Below are 21,785 nucleotides of genomic sequence, written 5' to 3'. Positions count from 1 at the left end.
CCTATACGTGTTAGTGATATTTTTTTTTAGGGAACAACATTATCCCTAGATTTTCAATTTGGTGGGATCATTTTTGTTCTTGTCAGTGTTATTGAATGAAGTTCCTATTTGTTCTAAAAAAAATATTAAATCTATACACCGAGAAGATATGAATCCCATTTCAAGCTGACTACTTGGTACTTCAAGGCATGCCATGTGCATATTTACTTTTTACTATAAAATGTCATTGCCTATCATCTTAGAATCCTTAATATATTTATAAGAACAAAACAAAAATCGCCTGTTAAGCCTGTCTTAGTGTCTTCTGCCCCTTGTTGTAACCATACCAAGTATTTCGATATCAAATCATATGCACATGATAGAGAGATTAGGTAGACACCAATACAACTACGAATAGGAATAATCCAAAGAATCAAAATAAGAGTACTACTAGAGGTAGGACAATTTTTACTATAGAGCAATGCTAAAAATCACATTTTTATGATTTTATCTCACCACAATACTATTATACTGACGTGACAGTACTAATCAACTCTTGATTTTTTATTTATTTTTTTAATAAGTACCGATTGAAACTGTCATATTAACCGATTATGATATTTGTGAGATAAAAGTATGGCTTTTAGCCGTATTATTTAGTATTTACTACAAGTCTTTTTACAAACTAATGTGACAGTCTATAATTTGTGAAATGGTTAAGTAAAATGTCTAATTTATCAATTTAATTAATTAATAGTTAGAGTTATTAACCATATATTCTTAATTATTTAAGAATAATACTATATACCACACTATTATTCTACTATGTTGCCGTGTTATTGTCAATTCATCATAGTTTTTTTTTTTTTTAACAAAGTCTAATCTAAGGTTAAATTAATAATGTCATGTTAGCATAGTAGTATGGTATATAGCAAAATGTAGATTGACAATGTCACATCATAAAAAAAATAAAAAAATAAAAAACCAAAGAATAATATATAATTATATACATCTCTTAACCAATTATGCAGAGTCACATTAAAATAATCTCGATTGGGGTGGAGTCGCACCAGCAATCCATGCACTTCAATCACTTCATTAGACTATAGTGCCCTTTCAAATCATATTTACAATCTGCCTCGTGTCTCCTGTACAGAGATCAAAATGGGTGATTACAATTAAGAAAAAACCAAACATCTGGGCTGGAAAGAGCAGCTGCCAAAGTAAAATATGAAAGAGAAAGGATTAGGTACAACTAACACGTTACACGTCACTAAAGTATGTGTGTAAACAGCTTTGCCTCTCGGCTCGGCTCTCATCATCACACCTCTCACCGACACAACCTCACTCTGTCACAAACACAAGGCCGTTTATGGAATTTCAGAAAACAACTCTGGGACCGTTGCGCTTAAAGTTGACATCGACATAGGGCATTCTGGTCATATATTGTATTTTGAGTACCCTCGTAGACAGTTTCATGAACACACAAAAAAAAAGAAGAGGCTGTCCTTCACACAAGTCACGTGCCTGGGGCGCGTGACTTCGAGATACTCGCGGGTCTTCCATAATTAACGTGGTCAGCATCGAGGTGTTGGCATATTTCACTTTGAAAATTTCATAGCCGAGTTGACTTTTGACTTTGTGGTACTAGAATCAAGAGAGATGTACGGTGTTGATCGAAAACCCGATAGCAATCTAGCTCACGTGTCTTTCCATGCACTCTATTTTCTGTGCACATGCACTCCAGCAGTGCGTTTTCATGGTGGCTTCATTTCTTTACTTCGAAATCTCACTTTCAGATCTCTGATTTCTCTCCCTTTTTGTAAATTATTTGTTTTAAAGTTTCTCACTTTATCAAATCTTGACCCCATACTTTCCCAAGAAAACCTTTTCCTTGAGTGTATGTGCAAACTAAGTATGAGCTTTTTTGATTGCTACTTTTTATAATCATTTCTTGAATGCATCTGAAATTTATTAAAGATTCACCTGTACTGTTCTGCTTAATGAGCTTTTGAGATCAAGCCCATTTTTATCCACGAAAAATGGTTGCAGTTATAGTGCTTGCAGCTATGGTTCTTCATGGGAAGATTATATCATTTGCATGATTAACCCAATAATTTTTTTTTCCCTTTCTATAGACTTGGAATTTGAGTCTTTAGCTTCCCAAAGAATGGAGAATTTCTGGGTTTCTTTCTGTTTCTTATTTCCAGCACTCATTCTTGCTATGCATGCTCCAATTTCTATTGCGCAACTGCCTCCAAGCGAAACCCGACTTCTTTTCCGAGTTCAAAAGCTCCTTGAATACCCTGAAGCTCTTCAGGGATGGACAAATTGGACCAGCTTCTGTTACCTCCCTCCCTCACCTTCTCTCAAGATTGTTTGCTCAAACAATCGTGTGACCGAGTTAACTATTGCCGGAAACAAAAGCTCCCCTTCTAACAGCGCAAAACCAGCTTCTGGGAAATTCTCTGTTTCTCAGCAAACTCTATCTGAAAGTTTCTCCATTGATTCTTTCTTTACTGTTCTAACAAAGCTTTCAAACTTGAAAGTTTTGTCACTTGTTTCCTTGGGATTGTGGGGTCCTTTACCAGCCAAGATCAATCGGTTAGGGTCACTTGAAGTGCTAAATATTAGCTCAAATTTTATTTATGGAGAGATTCCTTCATCAATTGCTTCACTGAGCAATCTGACAAGTCTGGTTTTGACTGGTAATTTGTTCAATGGGAGTGTTCCAGATCTTAAAAGTCTAGTACTTCTTCAAGAGCTGGATTTGGGTGACAACCATCTTGGACCTGAGTTTCCCTCACTAAGCAACAGTCTTGTAAGCATTCAATTGAGCAACAATTCTTTGAGATCTGAGATTCCTTCAAAACTCAACAACTTTGCGAAGCTCCAGCAGTTTGACATCTCCTCAAACAAATTTCTTGGACCGATCCCATCATTCCTCTTCTCTCTGCCTTCAATTCAGTATCTTAGGTTGGCCGACAATCAACTAAGCGGGGCTCTTCCTATGAATATATCATGCAATGATGAGCTTAAGCTTGTAGATGTGTCGCACAACCTCTTGATAGGAAAACTGTCATCGTGCCTGGCGTCGAAGTCTTCAAACCGGACGGTATTCTTCTCATGGAACTGTTTGTCCGGCGAGAACCCAAATTATCAGCATCCATATACTTTTTGCCACAAAGAAGCATTGGCCGTTAAGCCTCCAATCAAAAGCAAGGAGTCGTCCAGCATGAACCTAGGCCTGATACTCTGTATCATTGGAGGTGTCGTGGCCATTGCTGGGGTTCTTGGGCTGCTGATTGTGGTCATTATCAGACGGACAGAAGGGAGGAGAGGTGAAAACAACAAATTTGACAGACATTTTGCTGATATAGTGCCAGTTCGTAGCTCCCCAAGATCAAACATTGATGCAAGTAAGACACTCTTTCTAGCTTCTTTTTCTTTTTTAATGGCTTATCTTAAGTGCTTTTGAACAACTGTAATTACTTAAAAGATAAATGCTATTTAGCATACTATTATTAGTATTATACAACTGCCGTTCAAAATCAGTTACTCAATCAGCACTTGCTAAAAAAAAAAAAAAACTTTTTTAGATTTTTTGGATATTGTGTAATATATCGATAAGGTAATGAATAAATTTGATTTTTTCATAGGGCGTGTAACCCATACAACGAGGGTAGCAACACTAGGACTCCCACCATATCGTGTTTTCGCATTGGATGAGATAGAAGATGCCACGGATAACTTTGACCAATCAAATTTGATTGGGGAAGGATCTCAAGGGCAGGTAAGGCGTTTGATTCTTCAAACTGTTTGTGGGATTTGCATGATATCCTAATGTGATGGAACCCACCAAAGTTCAATTATTCTCTTCAATCTGAAGCACTTTGTCCGTGACTTACAGCTCTATAAAGGTTGGCTAAGAGACGGCTCATTGGTCCTGGTGAAGTGCCTGAAATTAAAGCAAAAGCTTTTGCCTCAAAGCTTGATGCAACACATGGACGTCTTATCGAAGCTGAGGCATCGGCATTTGGTCAGCATCCTTGGACACTGTACTGTCACTTATCAGGACCACCCCAATACAGCTAGCACTGTCTTTGTTGTTCTTGAACACGTTCCAAACGGATCGCTAAGAGATTATCTTAAGGGTAAAGACAACGGCAAACCCCCCACCCACCTTTTTCTCTTTAACAAACAGTCAATTCTCAATGAACTGCCTTTTTTTTTTTTTTGAATTGGTATGGCAGATTCGAGAAAAAAGGAGATGTTGAAATGGCCACAGAGAATGGCAATCACCATCGGTGTCGCAAGGGGTGTCCAGTTCTTGCACACAGGGATTGCACCCGGCATTTTTGGAAATAATCTGAAGATGGATAACGTTTTGTTGGATGACAGCCTTAGTGCGAAAATTAGTAGCTATAATATTCCCTTGCCATTCAAGGTTAAAACTTTACTGGATAAACATTTTTGCACATGATATTTGAGTTTCTGTTAATTTTTGCTAATTTAATTTTCCAGGTAGGTTCAGAGAACCCTCTGAGAGGACAAGATAATCATCTTGGCAGGTATTATTCCCTCTTCTCTGCTTCCTCTTCTTGTTTCACTGTTCTGCTACAGCGCCCACGTAATCTTACAAGGGCTCCATTCATGCAGCAGCGAAATTGCAGAAAAGGAAGATATTTACCAGCTGGGTGTTATCCTACTTGAGTTTATAACTGGTCAACTCACAACATCAGCCAGTGAAGTGAATGACCTAAAGCTTCAGGTATTCATACAACTATTTACGTATTTTGTTTTTGTCATGTACTTTCAAATTGAAAAGGAACCTGGAATTCATTGGCTTCCATATTGGTGGTTCTCTTCACAGCTAGAGTTTGGGTTGGCAGAATCAGCATCACAATTACGGGCTGCAACCGATCCTTCCTTTCAGGGAACTTTTGCATATCAATCATTAAAGACCACAGTAGGAATTACCCTCAACTGCCTCTGCAAAGATCCAAGCAAGCGCCCTTCGATAGAAGACGTTCTTTGGAATTTGCAGTACTCGATTCAAGTTCAAGAAGGATGGACCAGTAGTGGAAACCTAAGTACACAGATGTAGTGCTTCAGTAAAACGTTCTTAATACTGCTGTTCTTTCTGCTTCAATTCAGTTGTTGTGAAAAATAGATGTACATAGGGTTTTGGAATATAATTATGGGTATCAGGATGCTTGTATTTGCATTTCACCTACCCTGTCAGAGCGCTATATATTATGGTTCAGTAACATTGCAGGAACCATTTGTCAATAACTATTTTTCAAAGAGTCGTTCTTTTACAGCCAACCCTTCTTTTCTTTTATTTATTTCCAGCTCATCTATCATCTGTGATAGTTTTGTTTCCCCAAGTTTAAGAAATGAGAGAAAGAGAGCAGGAATTTCATGTGTGAAGTCCACGAAAAATGCCATGCATCAGATCTAAGAAACGTTCAGAGAAAAGAGGCGAACACATAAGCAAAGCAGACATATCAAGTAATCGCAGTCAAGGAGTTCACAACACAATGGTTGGGTCCAATTGTTATTTAAACAGGGCCGTAGGCCATGGACATCTCTTTGAAGTTCCGTGGGACCTGACCACAGCAACTAATCAGCAGTCCAACTCTGCTCAACAATCTCGCGTACTCTTCTATTGTATTCACGTTTGTTCTCACTAAACATCCGTGCAGCTTCTGAATTAGCAGGAGAATTTGGGTTTGGGTCACAGAGCAATGACTGCAACCAGAAACATGACAATCGCTTTAAAATAAGAAGCAGAGTAATATCTATATTCACATATGTCGATTCTTTTTATAAGGTACAGACATGTCATTGCACATTCTATCAATAAACATACACGAATATGCAAGCATGTATGCCATGAGATAAAGAAATATACTAAAGAGCACAATCAAATTTTATTATACTAGGGGATGGCGAGGTGGATCACCAACTACAGACCATGCAGCAGTCACCATATAGGGATCAGGAACTAGTGAAATCAGAAATTCTTGAGTAATAGAAAAGTTAATGCTTCTCAAGTTCTTTTTGCTTTGCAAATTTATAGATGATCGAAAGAAGGATATCTAGGAAGTGGTATGGATGTCTGAAGAATGAAGGAACCATCCTTCAATGCAAAAATATCACATTTCAGACTACTGATGCTGATCATGAGCCAAAAGTATGCTATGGAGCATGGAGAAATAACCATGTAATTCATGAGCAAACAGTGTCTGGCCCGCAGGGATGGACATTTGCTGGGCAAACACGGCTAAAATTTTAAGGTATGCAATGAAGAAGGACCAACATTAAAGTCAGTGGGGCAAGACACGCATAGAAGAGAAAATTTGGGTCCGGAAGTGCAGTTAAATGCATCAGCAAGATTAAGGGGAAGAATAGGGAGGGGGTTTTACTCGACAATAAGCATCACTAAATCAAAGATGATCATGACAATTTTCAAACCTGAAAATGTTAAGTTGTTCTTGCCTGGCATCTTAATTTTGTACAAGCACAACTTAAGACCAACTTGATGTACAATGAAAACATTTTCAAAGTTCACAATCCGAAGTGACTAAAAACAATTAAAGATGATTTAATACCTGGATAGAGGTAAGTATAGCTGCTACGTCGTAAATAGGGCTCCATTGATTTTGTAGAATGTCCAAACATATGCTTCCATCCGCATAAACTGAAAAAAAGGGCAAGGCAAAAGAGTAACTTAGAAACTAAATGGTGAAATTAATGTGCACAAACAAAAACTCTCAGTGAACATTTCAAAGTTATGCATGAAAGAGAATATAAGAGTGATCAAGCAAACCAAAAGTGAAGAAAGCAAAGGGCTGAATGCAACACTGGACAAGTGAATGAGAATGGTACTAAGTTCACATAAATTTAGGAGCTTGACTATCCAATAAATTAACAATCGAAAGTAAGATAAGAAAATATGCTTCATAACCAACAAAGACCTTGTTTCCCACTCAGTCTCAATAGCTATTTGCATCACAGAGCCTTACAGAAAGCTGAAGCAAAAATATATTCAATTTTTAATGAAAGCACATCACCACACAGGAATTGTTGAATATGAACCCATAGAACCCATCTATATCTATCCATGGACCAAAAAACTGACACAATAGAAAGAATAAGCCAAGCCCTGGAGATATAATGAGAAAATTGTAATCATTGGAAACATTTTATGGATTTTATACATTCAGAGTGTACAACAGTAATATCAGGAATATGAAATTGTTGATTTTAACCAGTCAGTCAACTCACTATTTGGATGGAACATTCGAGAGACAAAGCGTACTGTTGGTGGCTTGTTTGGATAATCCTCTGTAAACTGAAGCGTCAATTTAAACGTACCTGAAGGACTTAAAGATATCATTATGAACATAGAGTAGTGTAAAGAATTCTAGAAATAAAGCAACCAAAGCAACCTTTTATATTGGTAACTGCAGTCATATGAATGATAAAATTTTCCAACGCCTAAAAACAATAAGCATAATACAAATACCATTTTTGCCGTTTATTGTTGTTAATGTTCATATTTGTAGTATTGAAAAGGTCAAAAACAAATATCTACGACACTATTTAAGAAACACACACACACACAGAGCTATGTGTTGCATGAGAAACACCAAAGGACATTCATCTATCAGGATTAATTGAAATTTCAACTTAGAATCAGAGGGTTTGTTGAGATATAATTATACTACTGTAAATGAGCATTCATTACCTCCCAAAGCCCACCACAAAGTAGAATGTGAAAGGTGATGGATAGAATTAATACAATAAGAGGTAGAGAGTAAAAAATTCACTCTGGCATGACTTAAGCTTGATGTGGTTTACCACTTTCCACAGAACTATTAACATAAAGTAGTGTAGTAAGCCAAACATAACTAACATGTATCATCATATCATCTACAAGAGACCAATCATCGACATTCTTTAATCATAAAATTACAATAAAAATCGTCACAAAAATAGCTAAAACCAGAACCTAGTGGACTATCAAAATCAATCCTGAAAACGATGGGAAATCAAATTACATGCAAAGGAAGAAAATCTCATCCAACCAAACAACTAGACAAGGATCTCAAAATATGATGGTTCACTAAAAACAAACAATAGAATCATTGAACACACTCCATGTAGCTGAAGAGTTATAGAAAAAAAGAGAGAGGGTTTTTCCTATCCCTGTCAAAGCATGATATAAAGTCCTATTAAAATCAAATTAACTTTACCTCCATCCCATGGGGTATCATCAGGCCTGCAATTCAACAAAAGGAGGGCATAAGTACAACTGTATCAGATCCATACCTATCCAGAACGTTCAAAACAAAAAGTACATACTTCACCAAGCAAAAGAAAATATGGTGAAACAAGGCAAACACAATTATGTTTTCATTTGCAACATACCCAAAGATAACGGCATTCCAAAGCATAATGTTGTTGTCTTGAGGAGCACCGCTGATGCCTGCAGGAGGATCTTGCTGCAACCTCTTAAAATCCCTCATCAGCCTCTTCCTTGAAGGAGTTGACATCCTTGCCGCCTATAAGATTCAACCCCAGAATACTACTCAGTAATCGTCATAACCATCTCAGTACACAAAGACACGCAGCTAGAGTGAAAGAGCAACCATTTAACAAAATTGTAACAATAACAGTGCGTTGGAGTATTTATCAGGCATGTTACAATAAAGTAATGCTTCAACAAAGCAACAGGTTGATAACATCCAACATATTAATCCCATCTTGGAAAATTAATTTCTTCAAACCTCGTGTGAAGATTTGCTTCTGAAACTTAGCTAAGAACATGTCAATTATGTTCAACCGGCAAAACAAACCCCAAATCACGAAAAATTGAGGGACAAACGAATAATTATCCAGCAATTTGACAATACCACCAACATCAAACACAAAGCCCATAATTAGTTAACCCAGCTCAAAACGCCAATTCTCATCACACACACGCAGAGGCACATAAAACCCTAGATCGATAAACGGAATTGTTGCTCAATTTAACAGGCAGATTCTCCAAGCAGCTTCAAGTTCGAAAGCAATTAAGCAATGAAAACAAGGGTCATTTCTAATCAAAGGAAATCAAACAAGTAGACACGTAGTTGTAACTTGTAAGAGATTGCTCACTTGTTAGTAAAGGCGGCGAGCAGCTGAGGTCCTTCAGAAGAATCTTGCGTCCTCCGAAGCTTTCTCGGAAAACAAACAGATAGAGATGATGGAATCCGCCTGATCAGCGGGGCTGATAGGTTTTAGGTTAAGATTGTTGTCGCTCTTATATATAGAGAGAGAAAGATGCTATTAGCAGGGGCTGGGGTCAAACAGGGGTCCCCCTCTCTCTCTCTCTCTCTCTCTCTCTCCGTGTTGCTACTGGAACTTCTTCGGGTTTGTGCCTTCTTGCGAAGTTGCTACTGGCTAGCTACTTCATGCACTGTATGTGTTGTCTTTATTTACTTGTTTTATTTATTTATTGTCATTTTCGTTTTTTTTTTTTTTTTTTTTAATTTATCTTTTATGTAAAGTTTTTCTGTCGTGACACAAGAAGATCAAATTTCTTTTTGTATTTTATTTTCTGTTTTCAATGGAAATACATTAATAAATAACTCAAACCACAAAAATATTTCTTAAAACATAAAAATAGTTTTTACATTTTGGAAAAACTCACTAAACCCTATGAAATATAATCCGTTTTATAATCATAATCTCAAAATTTAAAAATTTGCAATATTGGTATACCATGTTTTAGTCCTTTTTAATTTCACAAATATTTTTGTTAAAATGCTCCTTTTTTTAAAAAAAATTAAAAATTAAAAATCATGGTGACCCAAGGGGTGGTTGTGGGGGAATATGATCATCTTCATTTCACATGAAAATGTCAAAATTTAAAGTTGATGCATCTAACGTTATATATGAAGTTAATGTTGACACATATTTTAAAATTTTAAATAATGTAAAATCATGTATACTATTAAATGCATAGACTTTAAATCTTGACCATAAAAAATGAATAATATCAATTTCATTTGAAATATAGAGAATCTTATTCCAGGCTGTGGGTCACTCCAGAAGCAAAGACTGAATGTGGGTTTCCAAAATTTTCACTTTTTTTTTTTTTAAAAAAAAAAGGGGGGTGCATTTAAAATAATTTATAAAATTAAAAGGAGCTGAAACATGTGATATCAATATTATAAATTTTTAAACTTCGAGTTTATAATTGCAAAATTACTTATATTTCGAAAGTGTAAGTGAAGATTCTCCTTACATTTATGTCACATCAAAATATTTTTATTCTCCGATTGTTTTCATAAACAGTTCAGAGATAGAAAGGGAGAAAAAAAAATGTTATTTTATACTGTTCCAATAAATATCACTTTGATGCTCTTTATAAGGAGATTATTTCATCCATAATCTTCTGAAAAAATAAGTTTGAAAAACTGTTTACTAGGCAATCTTTTATTGTTTTATGTTTTTCGTGAATTTTAAAACAAAAGAAGTTGATTAAAAAGAGAACCAAATCGGTGATCGAGTTTTCTAGAAATTTCAAAAAATGATTCCTTCTTTGATTTGAAAACTGCATGGGAAATGAATATATAGGAAACTTCTGAGATATGTGTGAAATTCTGACCCAAAATGATTCCGCAATCACCTTTCTGTTTGTTCTTATTCTAGGGAGATCATGCGCCATGGGACCATATTTTCTGGTTGAAAATTTTAAAACAAGATTAACCTATACACCAATAGACCAATATATTTGTTGATTTTGGAAGAGATATTACAGTTTTATTCAATCTCATAAGCATGCTCAATTTATCCTCATTAGAGATCATTTTAAAATATTTTTAATATAAATTCCTCGCAGGACTTATGTGCCTTTTGGCCAATCTTATTGGTAGCAAACAAAAATGCTTTAAGCATAAAGGATGCATGTGAAGAAAAGAAAATAGTGGATCACTTTGTGAATGGAAAAAGATTCTAGGCACAAATATCACATTCTTAAGAGAACAGGATGGCCACAATTTGAATCTACTACTAACTTACTGCACTAGAAAGGGCTTTCCATTGTTACTGCCTGAAAGTAAAATATATATTTATTTTTTTAAAAAAAAAAAATTGGGTGATATTTTCTGACCTTCTTCACCTATTATATGCCTTTTACATATTTTCTTATAAAAATCTAATTAAAACTACAATGTCTTGTAGGGTTTGACTCCTAATTCCAAAAGTTGCACGCTTTTGGTTTAGTATTCTATGAAATTTGATTTGAGATCTTCAACAATTTGCTATCTAAATTGATAGGTAACAATTGTAAGAAAGCTCATAATGAACCCACGTGTCCATTAAATATTTGGACATGTAGGTCAATTAGATATTCTCTAGTCACCTATTAATGTTCACATGTCCATTAGAGATTAATTTAAAAGTTATTATTGCCACATCAATATTATTAGTTAATTATAAGAGAAAAATATAGTATTTAGCATTCTATATATATATATATATATATATATATATATATATATATATAATAAGTCAAAACTTTTTACAGACAACTAATCTCAAGATTACACTATAATTGTGGCTGTAAATTATTAGTCATGATGAGTGCACGCAACCAAGAATTGAGTTAAGCATATCATTACCTTATATAAATATATCTTCATGATAAGGTGACTAGAGAAAGTGGGTATGCCGTTGATAATGAGAATCTGCCATCTGGGGTCCCTTTCAGTTCTTTCTTTAGAGAAATGATCTATACACAAAGGTTTCACAACTCTCGCACAACATGCTGACATGGCATGAATATTTTATTGTTTTTTTCTTTTTTGGTTCATGCGGCTAGAAGAAAACATGCGAGAGAGGGAAAATCAAAATTTCGTTCAACAGAGCCACTGCCCAGTCCCTCTCTCTCTCAAATTTCTCTCCGTACAGATCGCCCGTCGCCGGCTTCTCTCTTGGCGGTCGCCCGTCGTCCGGCGCTTCCCGCTCCGGCAGATCCTCTCCAGCTCTCTCTCTCCGGCATTTTTCCTCTCTCCGGCGCCCGCTCCCCCAGATTCGGTCTTCCGTCATCCGGCGTTCCCGCTCCGGCAGATCCTCTCCAGCTCTCTCTCTCTCCGGCGCCCGCTCCCCCAGATTCGGTCTTCCGTCGTCCGGCGTTCCCGCTCCGGCAGATCCTCTCCAGCTCTCTCTCTCTCCGGCGCCCGCTCCCCCAGATTCGGTCTTCCGTCGTCCGGCGTTCCCGCTCCGGCAGATCCTCTCCAGCTCTCTCTCTCTCCGGCGCTTCCCGCTCAGCCAGATTCGGTCGTCCGTCGTCCGGTGCTTCCTGCTCCGACAGATTCTCTCCAGCTCTCTCTCTCCGGCGGTTTTCCTCTCTCCGGCGCTTCCCACTTCGCCAGATTCGGTCGCCCTTCTCTTCGCTGTTCTCTCTCGACGGCCGGCCTCCTCTGTCGTCCGGCAGATCTCGTCTCACTCCACCTCTGTCTCCGGCAGATCTTCTCTCCGGCAGGTACTTTCTTTTTTTCTTTTTTTTTTTCTTTTTTTTTTTTGTAAGTGCTTTCTTTGTTTTTGAATTACATGTGATGTTTGAAATTTTGAATGTCTCTAATTTATCTCAACTGGTGAAGTGAGATAGGATGTGAACTTGATTTGGGGTTTTTTTGTTTTGGCTGCTACATTCTGTTTCAGATCAGTGAACTATGGTTTTGCAGTTTGATTTATGAGTTTGAATTTTGGAGCTGGTATATGTGTAACTTGATAAACAAAAACAAATATATTCTAGGGTGTGTAACTTGATAAACAAAAACAAACATAATTAGGATAATCTTTCATTTCAATTGATTTTTCAACAGAAATTATCTGCCTATCACAACTCAAAAAGTAAACAAAAATTTTATGCATGCCTACTATTAGGAATAAAATTATTAAGCATAAAATTAAAAGATACCCATTTCTAGAAAAAAAAAAATTGCACTACCTTTTTTCTTTTGTCTTTTTACACAATGGATTTAGTTTTCTCTTCTCTTAAATCTATCATGCATCTTTGGTGTGAACGAGATTTAATCCCAAGTCTTCAGGACAACAACAAAAGACTTGATCAGTACTTAGATTAACTTGTACTTTTTTTTTCTAAGCAACTTGGACAAATTAAAACAATAAAAAGTTTAAACTACCTGTTAAAGAGTAAAGAAGCCGGAAGATACAAAGAAATCCTTTCATGTCCAATTATGGAAAAGAGAAGTTTCTAGAAATTCATAATTAAAAAGTTCCCAAATCAAGTGCTCATATTTCATAACCAAGTGGTTATATAAGTACATATATATATATGAGCACTCGCAGATACATAAAATATCAGCAGCACCATTTATTTAGGCCTAATAATTATAGAATAATATCTCTAATGGACTAGAGATAAGATATTCAGTTGGCTAAGCACTAGCATAACCACTCCCAAAAGAAAGAAAAAAAAAATTTCTAGAGCAATGATTCTCCTACATTTTTCATACACCTCTCTCCCACATCATCCTACATGGCGTCATTATGTCATTTTAATCTGTCACTAAAGTTGGTTGATTAAAAAAAATTGAATGTGTTATTTCTACATCACTTTGGTTTACACCAAGTCTACACCTCTTCTATGCATGTCGGTCTCACATGTATGGGTCTCACACCTAGGGCTGAGCATGGGGCGGGGGGGGGGGGCGGGGATGGGGATTTTTTGACCCCGCCCCGCAGAGGTGCGGGTTCCCCAAAGTGAACCCGCACCCCGCAGAAAATACATTGCACCCGCATGGGGCGGGTGTGTTTGGGGCGGGGGTGCGGGGCGGGGATCCCCGCGGGTTTTTATTATTATTATTATTTTTTTTGAATAGGGGTTTTTATTACTTACACCAGGCACTATACAGTCTATACTGTTGAGATAACACTATAAATTATGTTTATCCTGCACAAAACAATCAACCAACATTACAAAGCAAAAAAAAAAAAAAAAGAAGATGATTTTGACCATTATAAAAAGAAAGAGTCATCAGTTTTTAGTGCAAAAAAAAAAAAAAAAAAAAAAAAAAAAAAAAAAAAAAAAAAAAGACAAAATGAAAAAAGCATCAAGCATCAAGCATCAAGCAAAATATTAAATGTTACAAAGCAAAAACATAATATTACAAATATTACACATAACTGCTAATTACGAATAGAAATTCAATGTTCCAAATATTAAATGTTCCAAAGCATCAAGCATCTTCCAATCGGATTGAATCTTCATTCTTCACTTCACTAAACCTCCTCAAGCAAAATATTGATGTTCTTCAAATTGATTTCTACAAAGATTGGAACCGATAATTAGAAATTTAGAATATTTAAATAGCAAAATAAATTAAGAAGTGAATAATAGAAAGCTAAAGGCCTGAAAGATTACCTGACTCGAGCTTATAACTTTCAGGATCTTCAACCATCTCTGTGTCATAACCATTGATGGGTTTTGCTCTCAACCAGTTTTGTGTACACACCAATGCTTCAACCGTTATTGGGGCCAATGAACTTCGAAAAGGATCCAATACACGCCCTCCAGTGCTAAATGCCGACTCTGAAGCAACTGTAGTAATAGGAATGGCCAACACAATACGTGCTATGTGGGATAGTACTGGGAATTTGGTTGAATTCACCTTCCACCAAATTAAAATATCGAAGTTCTCATTCGGTTTTTCATTCTCCTCCATTAAATACCGATCTAACTCCGATTTATATTGAACATCACTATTAGGAGTCATGAGGTTTTTGTACCTATTCATCAATGTATAGGCACGTTTCCTAGTTTCTCCCGAGGAACCTTGAGGAAGTGCACCACTATGTTCACCTTGAGAGTTTTCTCCAGTGTTGAAGTGATCAAACAATTTCTTAAGGTAGTTCTTCAATTTTAATATCATATCATTGCCTTGCTCAGCACCAAGAATATCATTGAACCAACATTGTAATGATCCCAACTTGGTCCGTGGATCGAGAATAATAGCAACAAACAACAACACATTAACTTTATCAAGATCCCCCCAATACTTTTTATACTTCAACATCATTTTCTCCGCCATAGAACTCAATATATAATCATCACTGTCACAATATTCTTGTAAATGCAGTTGAATGGCAGAAACTTCTTCAATGTACATATTACATGTCACATACAAAGACCCCGAAAGTCGCATTGTGGCTTCATAAAAAATTTCAAGGAACTTGAGAAAAACCCTAATACGAGCCCAATCATCACAATTAGGAGGTCCTAAACCGTTTTTGCTATCCAACAACGTAGGACAATAATATCCATCCAACTCTTCCATAAGTTCAAAAGCACTTTGACATTTTTCTGCACCTTCCAACATCTTAAATGTAGAGTTCCATCTAGTTGGAACATCCAAACACAACAACCCCTTGAAATTAATGTTTTCTCTTTCCAAACAAATCTTAAAACTCTCAAATCTTGCAGGAGAAGACTTCACATATTTAACCGCACTTCTAACCCTCATAATGGATTCATCAACCTCTTTCAACCCCTCAGTCACAATAAGATTTAAGATGTGTGCACAACATCTCACATGCATAAACCGATTTTCTAATACGGCACTAGGCTTATGAGCACTTCTCTTTCTCAAGTACTCCAAAGCAGCATCATTGGAAGAAGCATTATCAACCGTGATAGTGAAAATGCTACCAATGCCCCATTCATGCATACACGACTCAATCTTTCCCCCAATGGTCTCACCTTTGTGATTAGGAATTAAACAAAAGTTTAAAATTCTTTTGTGTAAGTTCCATTCATTATCAATAAAATGACCAGTAATACACATGTAATTAAGGTTCTGTATTGAAGTCCAACAATCAGTGGTAAGACAAACCCGAACACCAGATGTCAAGAACATTCCCCTCAACTTTTCTTTCTCAGACATAAAGAACTTAAAACAATCCCTCATCATAGTAAAACGGGAAGGAATTGAAAACCTAGGTTCAACTGTTCTCATAAAGTCCTTAAACCCTTCACCTTCCACAAATCTAAATGGCAACTCATCCACTATGATCATCCTAGAAAGTGCTGCCCTTATTTTTGAAGCATTAAACTTAGCAAGCACAAGGTTACCACTAGATCCTTCACCCATTGCCGCATGTCCTTCCCTCTTAGCCTCAAAGCTCAACTTCGATTGTGTCTTATCAAACCTATCAGGAAATTTTTTACAGCTTTTCCTTATATGTTGTAGCATAGATGAAGTACCATGGGTTCTAGGGTGACAATTAAACTCTCTCTTACAATAAATGCACTGTGATTTATGATCATCGGGGTCAGTCGACTCTAACTTGGTAAAATGTTCCCAAACCGATGATGTTTGCTCATTTTTTTTAGGTTTTGGTGGGAGAGCTGCACTAGGATTTTGAGGGCCCATAGTTGAAGAACTAGAACCCATATTGGTATCCAAAAGACTTGGCCTAGATGAAGCAGAACTAGAACCAATAGGTCCAACAGTAGCACTAGTTGAATCGTCCATGACTTGATTCTACAATTTAAGTGGAAAAAAAAAAACATAAAAATTAAATCTCTTATTAAATCATTGTGTCATATAGAAGAATGCATGAGAAAATGATGCGGTAGATCAGCATAATCTTAAAATAAATGCGAATAGGGTCGTCGTACGTCTTCTTCTACTAAATAAATTATCAAGAATCAGATACTGCAACAAATTAACCAGACAGACTAAAATATATATATATATCTTAGGAAGCATCATTTTTTTTTTTTAATCCAAACTCAGATTTGACTATTTCTTAGGCCTAATCAACATGCTAACACAAAATATAAATTACTTCAGGTTTATATACAACAACCAAATAAACCTGTATGTATTAGTAAGATGTTAGAAAAACAGATTAAAACAATGTGTAGTGTCTAGAAGCAACCGTAAGAATTGATTGCCAAGGAAAACATAAATCTGGTGCTTCATAATTTTCTTTATGGGAAGTGAAAGCATAATTATCAGTTTCTCATTCTAATCAAGTTTAAGAATTGGTTAAGAAAATGAAACATGAATCTCTTAATGCTGGTATAATTAACCTTGCAATAAAAGAATGGAAGAATAAACAAGGCAATCTACTACCTCCAGGAACACTGAGAATGACCAACTGTCCTATTCTGAGGATCTGGATTGGAAGTATTGAAGGCTGCAAATACCATGGACAAACAAAAAATTTAGTAAGCAAAATTATCAATTTTTTAGAGGAAAAAAATTAAAGGACTGAGTAGTGGGCTCAGAAGACATCTATAGCAAGATATTTTCTGGTTACTAGTATATATAAATCAAGGAGGAATCTTAAAAAAAAATTAGGTCAACATTAATCACTCTTTCACAGAGACAAGACAGTAAATGTCCTGAAGACAATTTCATATATCAAATGTTTGCAATCTTCCAATCACGTATTTCTTAATGAACTCCAGTGTGATGCCATTGCATTGCTTTTCAGGCAGGACTACCGCAGTTTAGGAAAAAGCATTTAGTAAACCTTATGGCCAGGAATTCAGGGCATTAGGATTTCTAACAACTATGTTCCCAACCTCAACAATCTCACATACGTCAAAAAGAAACCACTATTGCCCATCTCTGAACTCAAATGAATTCTACCAATCAGTCAGTTCTAGGCACAAACTATGTGAATAAAAAAAGCTAGAGACACTCATGGCATTTATCGAAAACTCATTACCAATTACATTCTATAATAATCTGAGACTTCACAGTTTGCTCTACCAAGTTTCCTTAGTTTGACCTCAGGAAGACTCTGGTTCAATACTCAGTCTGGACCGTTTCACCTGTAACTTATTATATCTTATACAGACGAGATTAATCTGGCTTTCTTGCACACTTCAGAAAAGAAAGTCATATACAGAGATTTTAAGGCCTCAACGTAGGTTTTGATGGGGACATTGGTGGAGAGAATGAAGCAAATTTCATTTTAAAAATCATTTGCATCATTAAACAAAAAAATCATAATAAACAAAAATTAATTTGCATCATTAAACAAAAAGATTGTTCTTGTTTACCTGAACAAAAAGATGGAAGTTGTTACTTTCTCAGTCCCGATTTCCCCTTCCTCTGCTGTGGCCTGCGGCTGCGGGTGTGTCTGTGCCGGACCGTGCGTGCGGCTGTGCGGGGAGGTGAGGGCGGGTGACTGGTGCGGCTGTGCGGGGAGGTGAGGGCGTGATGTGGGCAGTGGGCTTACTGGGCAGTGGGCAGTCTGGGGCTTGGGGGGGCTGCGGCGCAAGTGAGAGTTAGAGAAGAGAAGAGAGGTTAGAAGTTAGGGTTAGGTTTTGTTTTTTCTGCCGCTTTCTTCCTTTTTCTGCCACTTTCTTCCTTTTTTTTTCTTTTTTTTTTTTTTTTAATCTGCAGGGCGGGGACCCGAGAAAAATTAAAGGGTCCCCCCGCAACCCGCCCCGCCCCGCGCGGGGGGGGCCAAAAACACCCCAAAACCCGCACCATGGGTGCGGGTTTTGGGCTCTGCGGGGAGGGTTGGGGCGGTTTCTGCGGGGCGGGGCGGGTTTCGCGGGGATTTGCTCACTCCTACTCACACCCTATGTGTTTTGATATAGAGTTGATATACGCTAATGTGATGTAAAAAAATGTTACCCAAAAAAAAATGAAAAAATAAAACCGCGTAGGATGAGGTGTACTGGATATTTGGATTTAATGCATGCCTGAATTGGTTGATGGGTTTTTTTTGGATCTATAGTTTGTTGTAGGGGAATTATTATATTTCTTGTATATGTTGCCTCTTTAAAATGGTTGGTGCAGAGTATTGAACATGAACTTGAACATGCCTTAGAGGCTTACATTCACCATACATAAAATTCTCATGTCCAAATTGAATGGTTTGATCTATTTAACATATTTATATGTATATAATTTTTTTTTTCTTTTTTGGGGTAGGCCCGAAAAAATGTCGGTAAATAGTGATGCGTCAAGACCCCCTCCGTTATGTTATTGTGGAGTGCGTGCACGTTTAAGGTACTCATGGACTAGTGACAACCCCGGAAGAAAGTGGTATGGCTGTATAAAGTATAAGGTGATTTTAAAATTAATTAATTGTGACTTATTTTTTTGTTAGTGGTTTATGACATTTATTCGTTTTCACACAGGAAGCTGGGGATTGTGATTTTTTTAAGTGGGCTGATAACCACATGACTTCTTATGAGAAGAGATTGGAGGAACATATGAGAGACATGGAGGAAGGGAGACGGGCCGATATTGAAAAAGTTGAGAAGATGACAATGACCAATATTGACAGACTTGAGAAGCTGATTGAAACAAAACACAATGAACAATATGCTAGACTTCGACTGGAGTTGGGTCTGCGTCAAAGTAATAGAAAGATGTTTTGGGTAGCAGTAGTCGTAATCATTTTGGGCCTTGTAATTTATCTCAGTGGTTATAGTGGTTCTAAAGTTAGCTACTTGATGTTAGAATGAATTGTTGGAAACAAGAAGGTTGAAAATGATCCTTGTCAAATATTTTACGTTCTATCCAGTTGAACAATAGAAATTCTGAATTTTAGTTATGATGGAAGTTGATCTGTAAAATTAGTACTTGATTAGTTAGAAGAAAAAGTCTTGTAATTTCTCCTTTCTATTCTTCCTTGTCTTGAATTTATTGAGATTTCAAGTCTTGCTTGTACGGTTCCAACTTCTAGCTATAATTAATTTGTCATGCTAGTTGCAATAACATTTGACTGTGGACTGTAAGTACTCCTCCCCTTAATTTCTCTCCTTCCATTTCTTCTATCGAAATGAAACAACAACCCACTTTCACCACCATAACTCCCTCATTTTTTAGTCACAAGTGCTTTCGAAGGTTCTTCCTCTAAATTTATCCCACACCTTTCAGCATATATTATATATAGATATCGTTTTTGTTCTTGGATCATCAGTAGTGTTATATATATTCTTCCATGAAAGAAGCTGATCACATGGCCATTCCCCATCTGTTCAGATGCCCAATTAGTCTAGACTTGTTCAAAGATCCGGTCACTTTGTGCACAGGCCAAACGTATGACAGATCAAGCTCCAAACATGGCTGGCGGCAGGCAATCTCACATGTCCTGTCACAATGCTGAAGCTCCATGATCCATCCATTGTTCCTAATCACACTCTTCGCCACTTGATTGATCAGTGGCTTCAAATGGGTCACCATTCCTTAGCTGCACTCAAACAGAACCTTGAATGTCATCAAGCCACCTTACAAGACAAGCTCCAAACACTCCATACCAATTCTTCCAAATCAGCACATCAGCAACTACCATTATCAAATACCCAAATCCACAAAATCAATCAATTAATAACTGACTAATTATTAAATCCGATTCATCTATGAACATATAATATACATAAAACTACATATACATATATTTATAGAATAACATACACCATCCAAAATTCACTTCAACCTCTTTAAGCTAGTACACAACATATATGAACATCATATAAGAACAACAAAAAAAAGTAAAATAAAATAAAATAATGGAGTCAATCTTCATTACAACTCCATTACATCCAGGAGTCCATCTGAAAGCTAGCTCCATTACAACTCCCACACAAAATATTCATTTCAGCTCTGCAAGAAAACACATACATATTATAAAACAAGACCATTATATTGTTCTGAAGAAAACATAACGATAACCAAAATAATAAATCAAATACCATTAACTATCATTTTGGTCTCAAGGTGGAAGTAAACCATTCATCAGAAGACGTATAGTTGACCGCACAGCATCAGTAATTGTGGGCAGGACACTTATATGGTTGAGTGCGGCATAAACTTGATTGAAAATGGGCCGCACATGCATTTCAATTGCCGGATCAGTTGGGATTATGGAATTAAAAACGTGTGTCATCCAAGCAATTATTACGGCTGGGTTGGTATTGATACAATATGGTAAAAACCACAACAATTGAAGCAATACTTCTTGACTCAAAGGGAGAGGATCCATAGTCAAGACCTGAAAATCAGCTTTAATATTCAGACATCTAAAATCTAAAATGGATGCATTTTAATAACACAATACTATCAAGTGATTTACCTGGGAGCAAATCCAATTCACAATTGACACATCACGCATTTGTAAGGCTGTAGTGAAAGCCTCTTGGTATTTGTGTTGGCTTATCATTGTGGACAACGGATTTATGGGGTCAATCGACAAATTCACCTAATGAATGCACGCATGATTCGTTTCTCTTATTGTACGCATATAAATTCCAATCGAGAAACAATGACTTTAAAAAACACAAATTATACCTGAGAAAGAATAGAATGATGGTGACCACTGAAGGTGTGAGCAACTGTCGATGACGAAGCGACGGAATCCTGCAAAAACAAACATTAAATATCCTCGTGAAATATCAAATAATTATCAAAAATCAACCAATAAATAAAGAGATATTGGCTAATCACCTGAGTACTATGATCGTGAGTTGCAGAAGGTACAGAAGGCAACGGAGATTGACTAGTGTTGCCTTGATTTTCCGTTGATTTCGAGGCCTACAATTAAAGAATGGTTTATGCAATGTGGGAAAGCAAACATGTTTTTAAGCAAGTAAAATGTGGACATAAATAATAAAAAAAATAAAGAAATCACTAACTTGATTTTTTTGTCTCTTCGTTTTAGCATTGTTGTCTCTTGGTGGCTTGCTTGATACATTGGATTTCTTTACCACTGTTTCTATAACAGCCACCTTTCTCTTTGTTCGTGGCCTC

At 36.6% G+C, this 21,785-nt stretch overlaps 3 protein-coding genes and 1 long non-coding RNA gene across 5 annotated transcripts; 2 read left to right on the top strand and 2 right to left on the bottom strand.

The window, feature by feature from the left end:
• Positions 1-1,794: 1,794 nt before the first annotated feature.
• Positions 1,795-5,307, top strand: LOC133868171 (probable LRR receptor-like serine/threonine-protein kinase At1g14390). 2 transcript variants are annotated; one of them, XM_062305003.1, is made up of 7 exons: positions 1,795-3,398; positions 3,639-3,772; positions 3,890-4,133; positions 4,233-4,426; positions 4,504-4,550; positions 4,642-4,750; positions 4,853-5,307. In XM_062305003.1, the coding sequence occupies exons 1-7, from the start codon at positions 2,081-2,083 to the stop codon at positions 5,084-5,086; spliced, it is 2,280 nt and encodes a 759-aa protein (XP_062160987.1). In that variant the 5' UTR covers positions 1,795-2,080; the 3' UTR covers positions 5,087-5,307. The 2 variants fall into 2 exon arrangements, with proteins under 2 accessions (XP_062160987.1, XP_062160981.1); XM_062304997.1 differs by having other exon boundaries at positions 4,639-4,750.
• A 165-nt stretch (positions 5,308-5,472) lies between these two features.
• LOC133868233 (ubiquitin-conjugating enzyme E2 2) lies at positions 5,473-9,417 on the bottom strand. Its single transcript, XM_062305054.1, has 6 exons — positions 9,148-9,417; positions 8,419-8,552; positions 8,244-8,269; positions 7,273-7,362; positions 6,597-6,685; positions 5,473-5,733 (listed from the first exon to the last, which is right to left on the bottom strand). The coding sequence occupies exons 2-6, from the start codon at positions 8,541-8,543 to the stop codon at positions 5,605-5,607; spliced, it is 459 nt and encodes a 152-aa protein (XP_062161038.1). The 5' UTR covers positions 8,544-8,552; positions 9,148-9,417; the 3' UTR covers positions 5,473-5,604.
• Positions 9,418-18,969: 9,552 nt separating this feature from the next.
• Positions 18,970-19,501, top strand: LOC133858648 (uncharacterized protein At4g04775-like). The gene is made up of 2 exons (XM_062294121.1): positions 18,970-19,098; positions 19,172-19,501. The coding sequence occupies exons 1-2, from the start codon at positions 18,973-18,975 to the stop codon at positions 19,499-19,501; spliced, it is 456 nt and encodes a 151-aa protein (XP_062150105.1). The 5' UTR covers positions 18,970-18,972.
• A 956-nt stretch (positions 19,502-20,457) lies between these two features.
• On the bottom strand, positions 20,458-21,576 carry LOC133867146 (uncharacterized). Its single transcript, XR_009899999.1, has 5 exons — positions 21,483-21,576; positions 21,327-21,395; positions 21,112-21,237; positions 20,732-21,030; positions 20,458-20,642 (listed from the first exon to the last, which is right to left on the bottom strand). It is a non-coding gene; the product is annotated as an uncharacterized LOC133867146 (long non-coding RNA).
• Between the last annotated feature and the right edge of the window lie 209 nt (positions 21,577-21,785).

Source organism: Alnus glutinosa, chromosome 1, assembly GCF_958979055.1.
Source record: "Alnus glutinosa chromosome 1, dhAlnGlut1.1, whole genome shotgun sequence".
Taxonomy (NCBI): Eukaryota; Viridiplantae; Streptophyta; class Magnoliopsida; order Fagales; family Betulaceae; genus Alnus; species Alnus glutinosa.
Note: the sequence above shows the minus strand (reverse complement) of the source record. Positions and strands in the feature narration are given on the sequence as shown.

Excerpts from the sequence above, each read along its gene's own strand:
- LOC133868171 (XM_062304997.1), top strand. The coding sequence starts at position 2,081 with ATGATTAACCCAATAATTTTTTTTTCCCTTTCTATAGACTTGGAATTT. Across the intron at positions 3,773-3,889 it reads GGGAAGGATCTCAAGGGCAG|CTCTATAAAGGTTGGCTAAG; the intron begins GTAAGGCGTTTG and ends CGTGACTTACAG. Across the intron at positions 4,427-4,503 it reads ATATTCCCTTGCCATTCAAG|GTAGGTTCAGAGAACCCTCT; the intron begins GTTAAAACTTTA and ends TTAATTTTCCAG.
- LOC133868233 (XM_062305054.1), bottom strand. The coding sequence starts at position 8,543 with ATGTCAACTCCTTCAAGGAAGAGGCTGATGAGGGATTTTAAGAGGTTG. Across the intron at positions 8,270-8,418 it reads TGGAATGCCGTTATCTTTGG|GCCTGATGATACCCCATGGG; the intron begins GTATGTTGCAAA and ends GTTGAATTGCAG. Across the intron at positions 5,734-6,596 it reads CTATACTTACCTCTATCCAG|TCATTGCTCTGTGACCCAAA; the intron begins GTATTAAATCAT and ends TTCTGGTTGCAG.
- LOC133858648 (XM_062294121.1), top strand. The coding sequence starts at position 18,973 with ATGTCGGTAAATAGTGATGCGTCAAGACCCCCTCCGTTATGTTATTGT. Across the intron at positions 19,099-19,171 it reads ATGGCTGTATAAAGTATAAG|GAAGCTGGGGATTGTGATTT; the intron begins GTGATTTTAAAA and ends GTTTTCACACAG.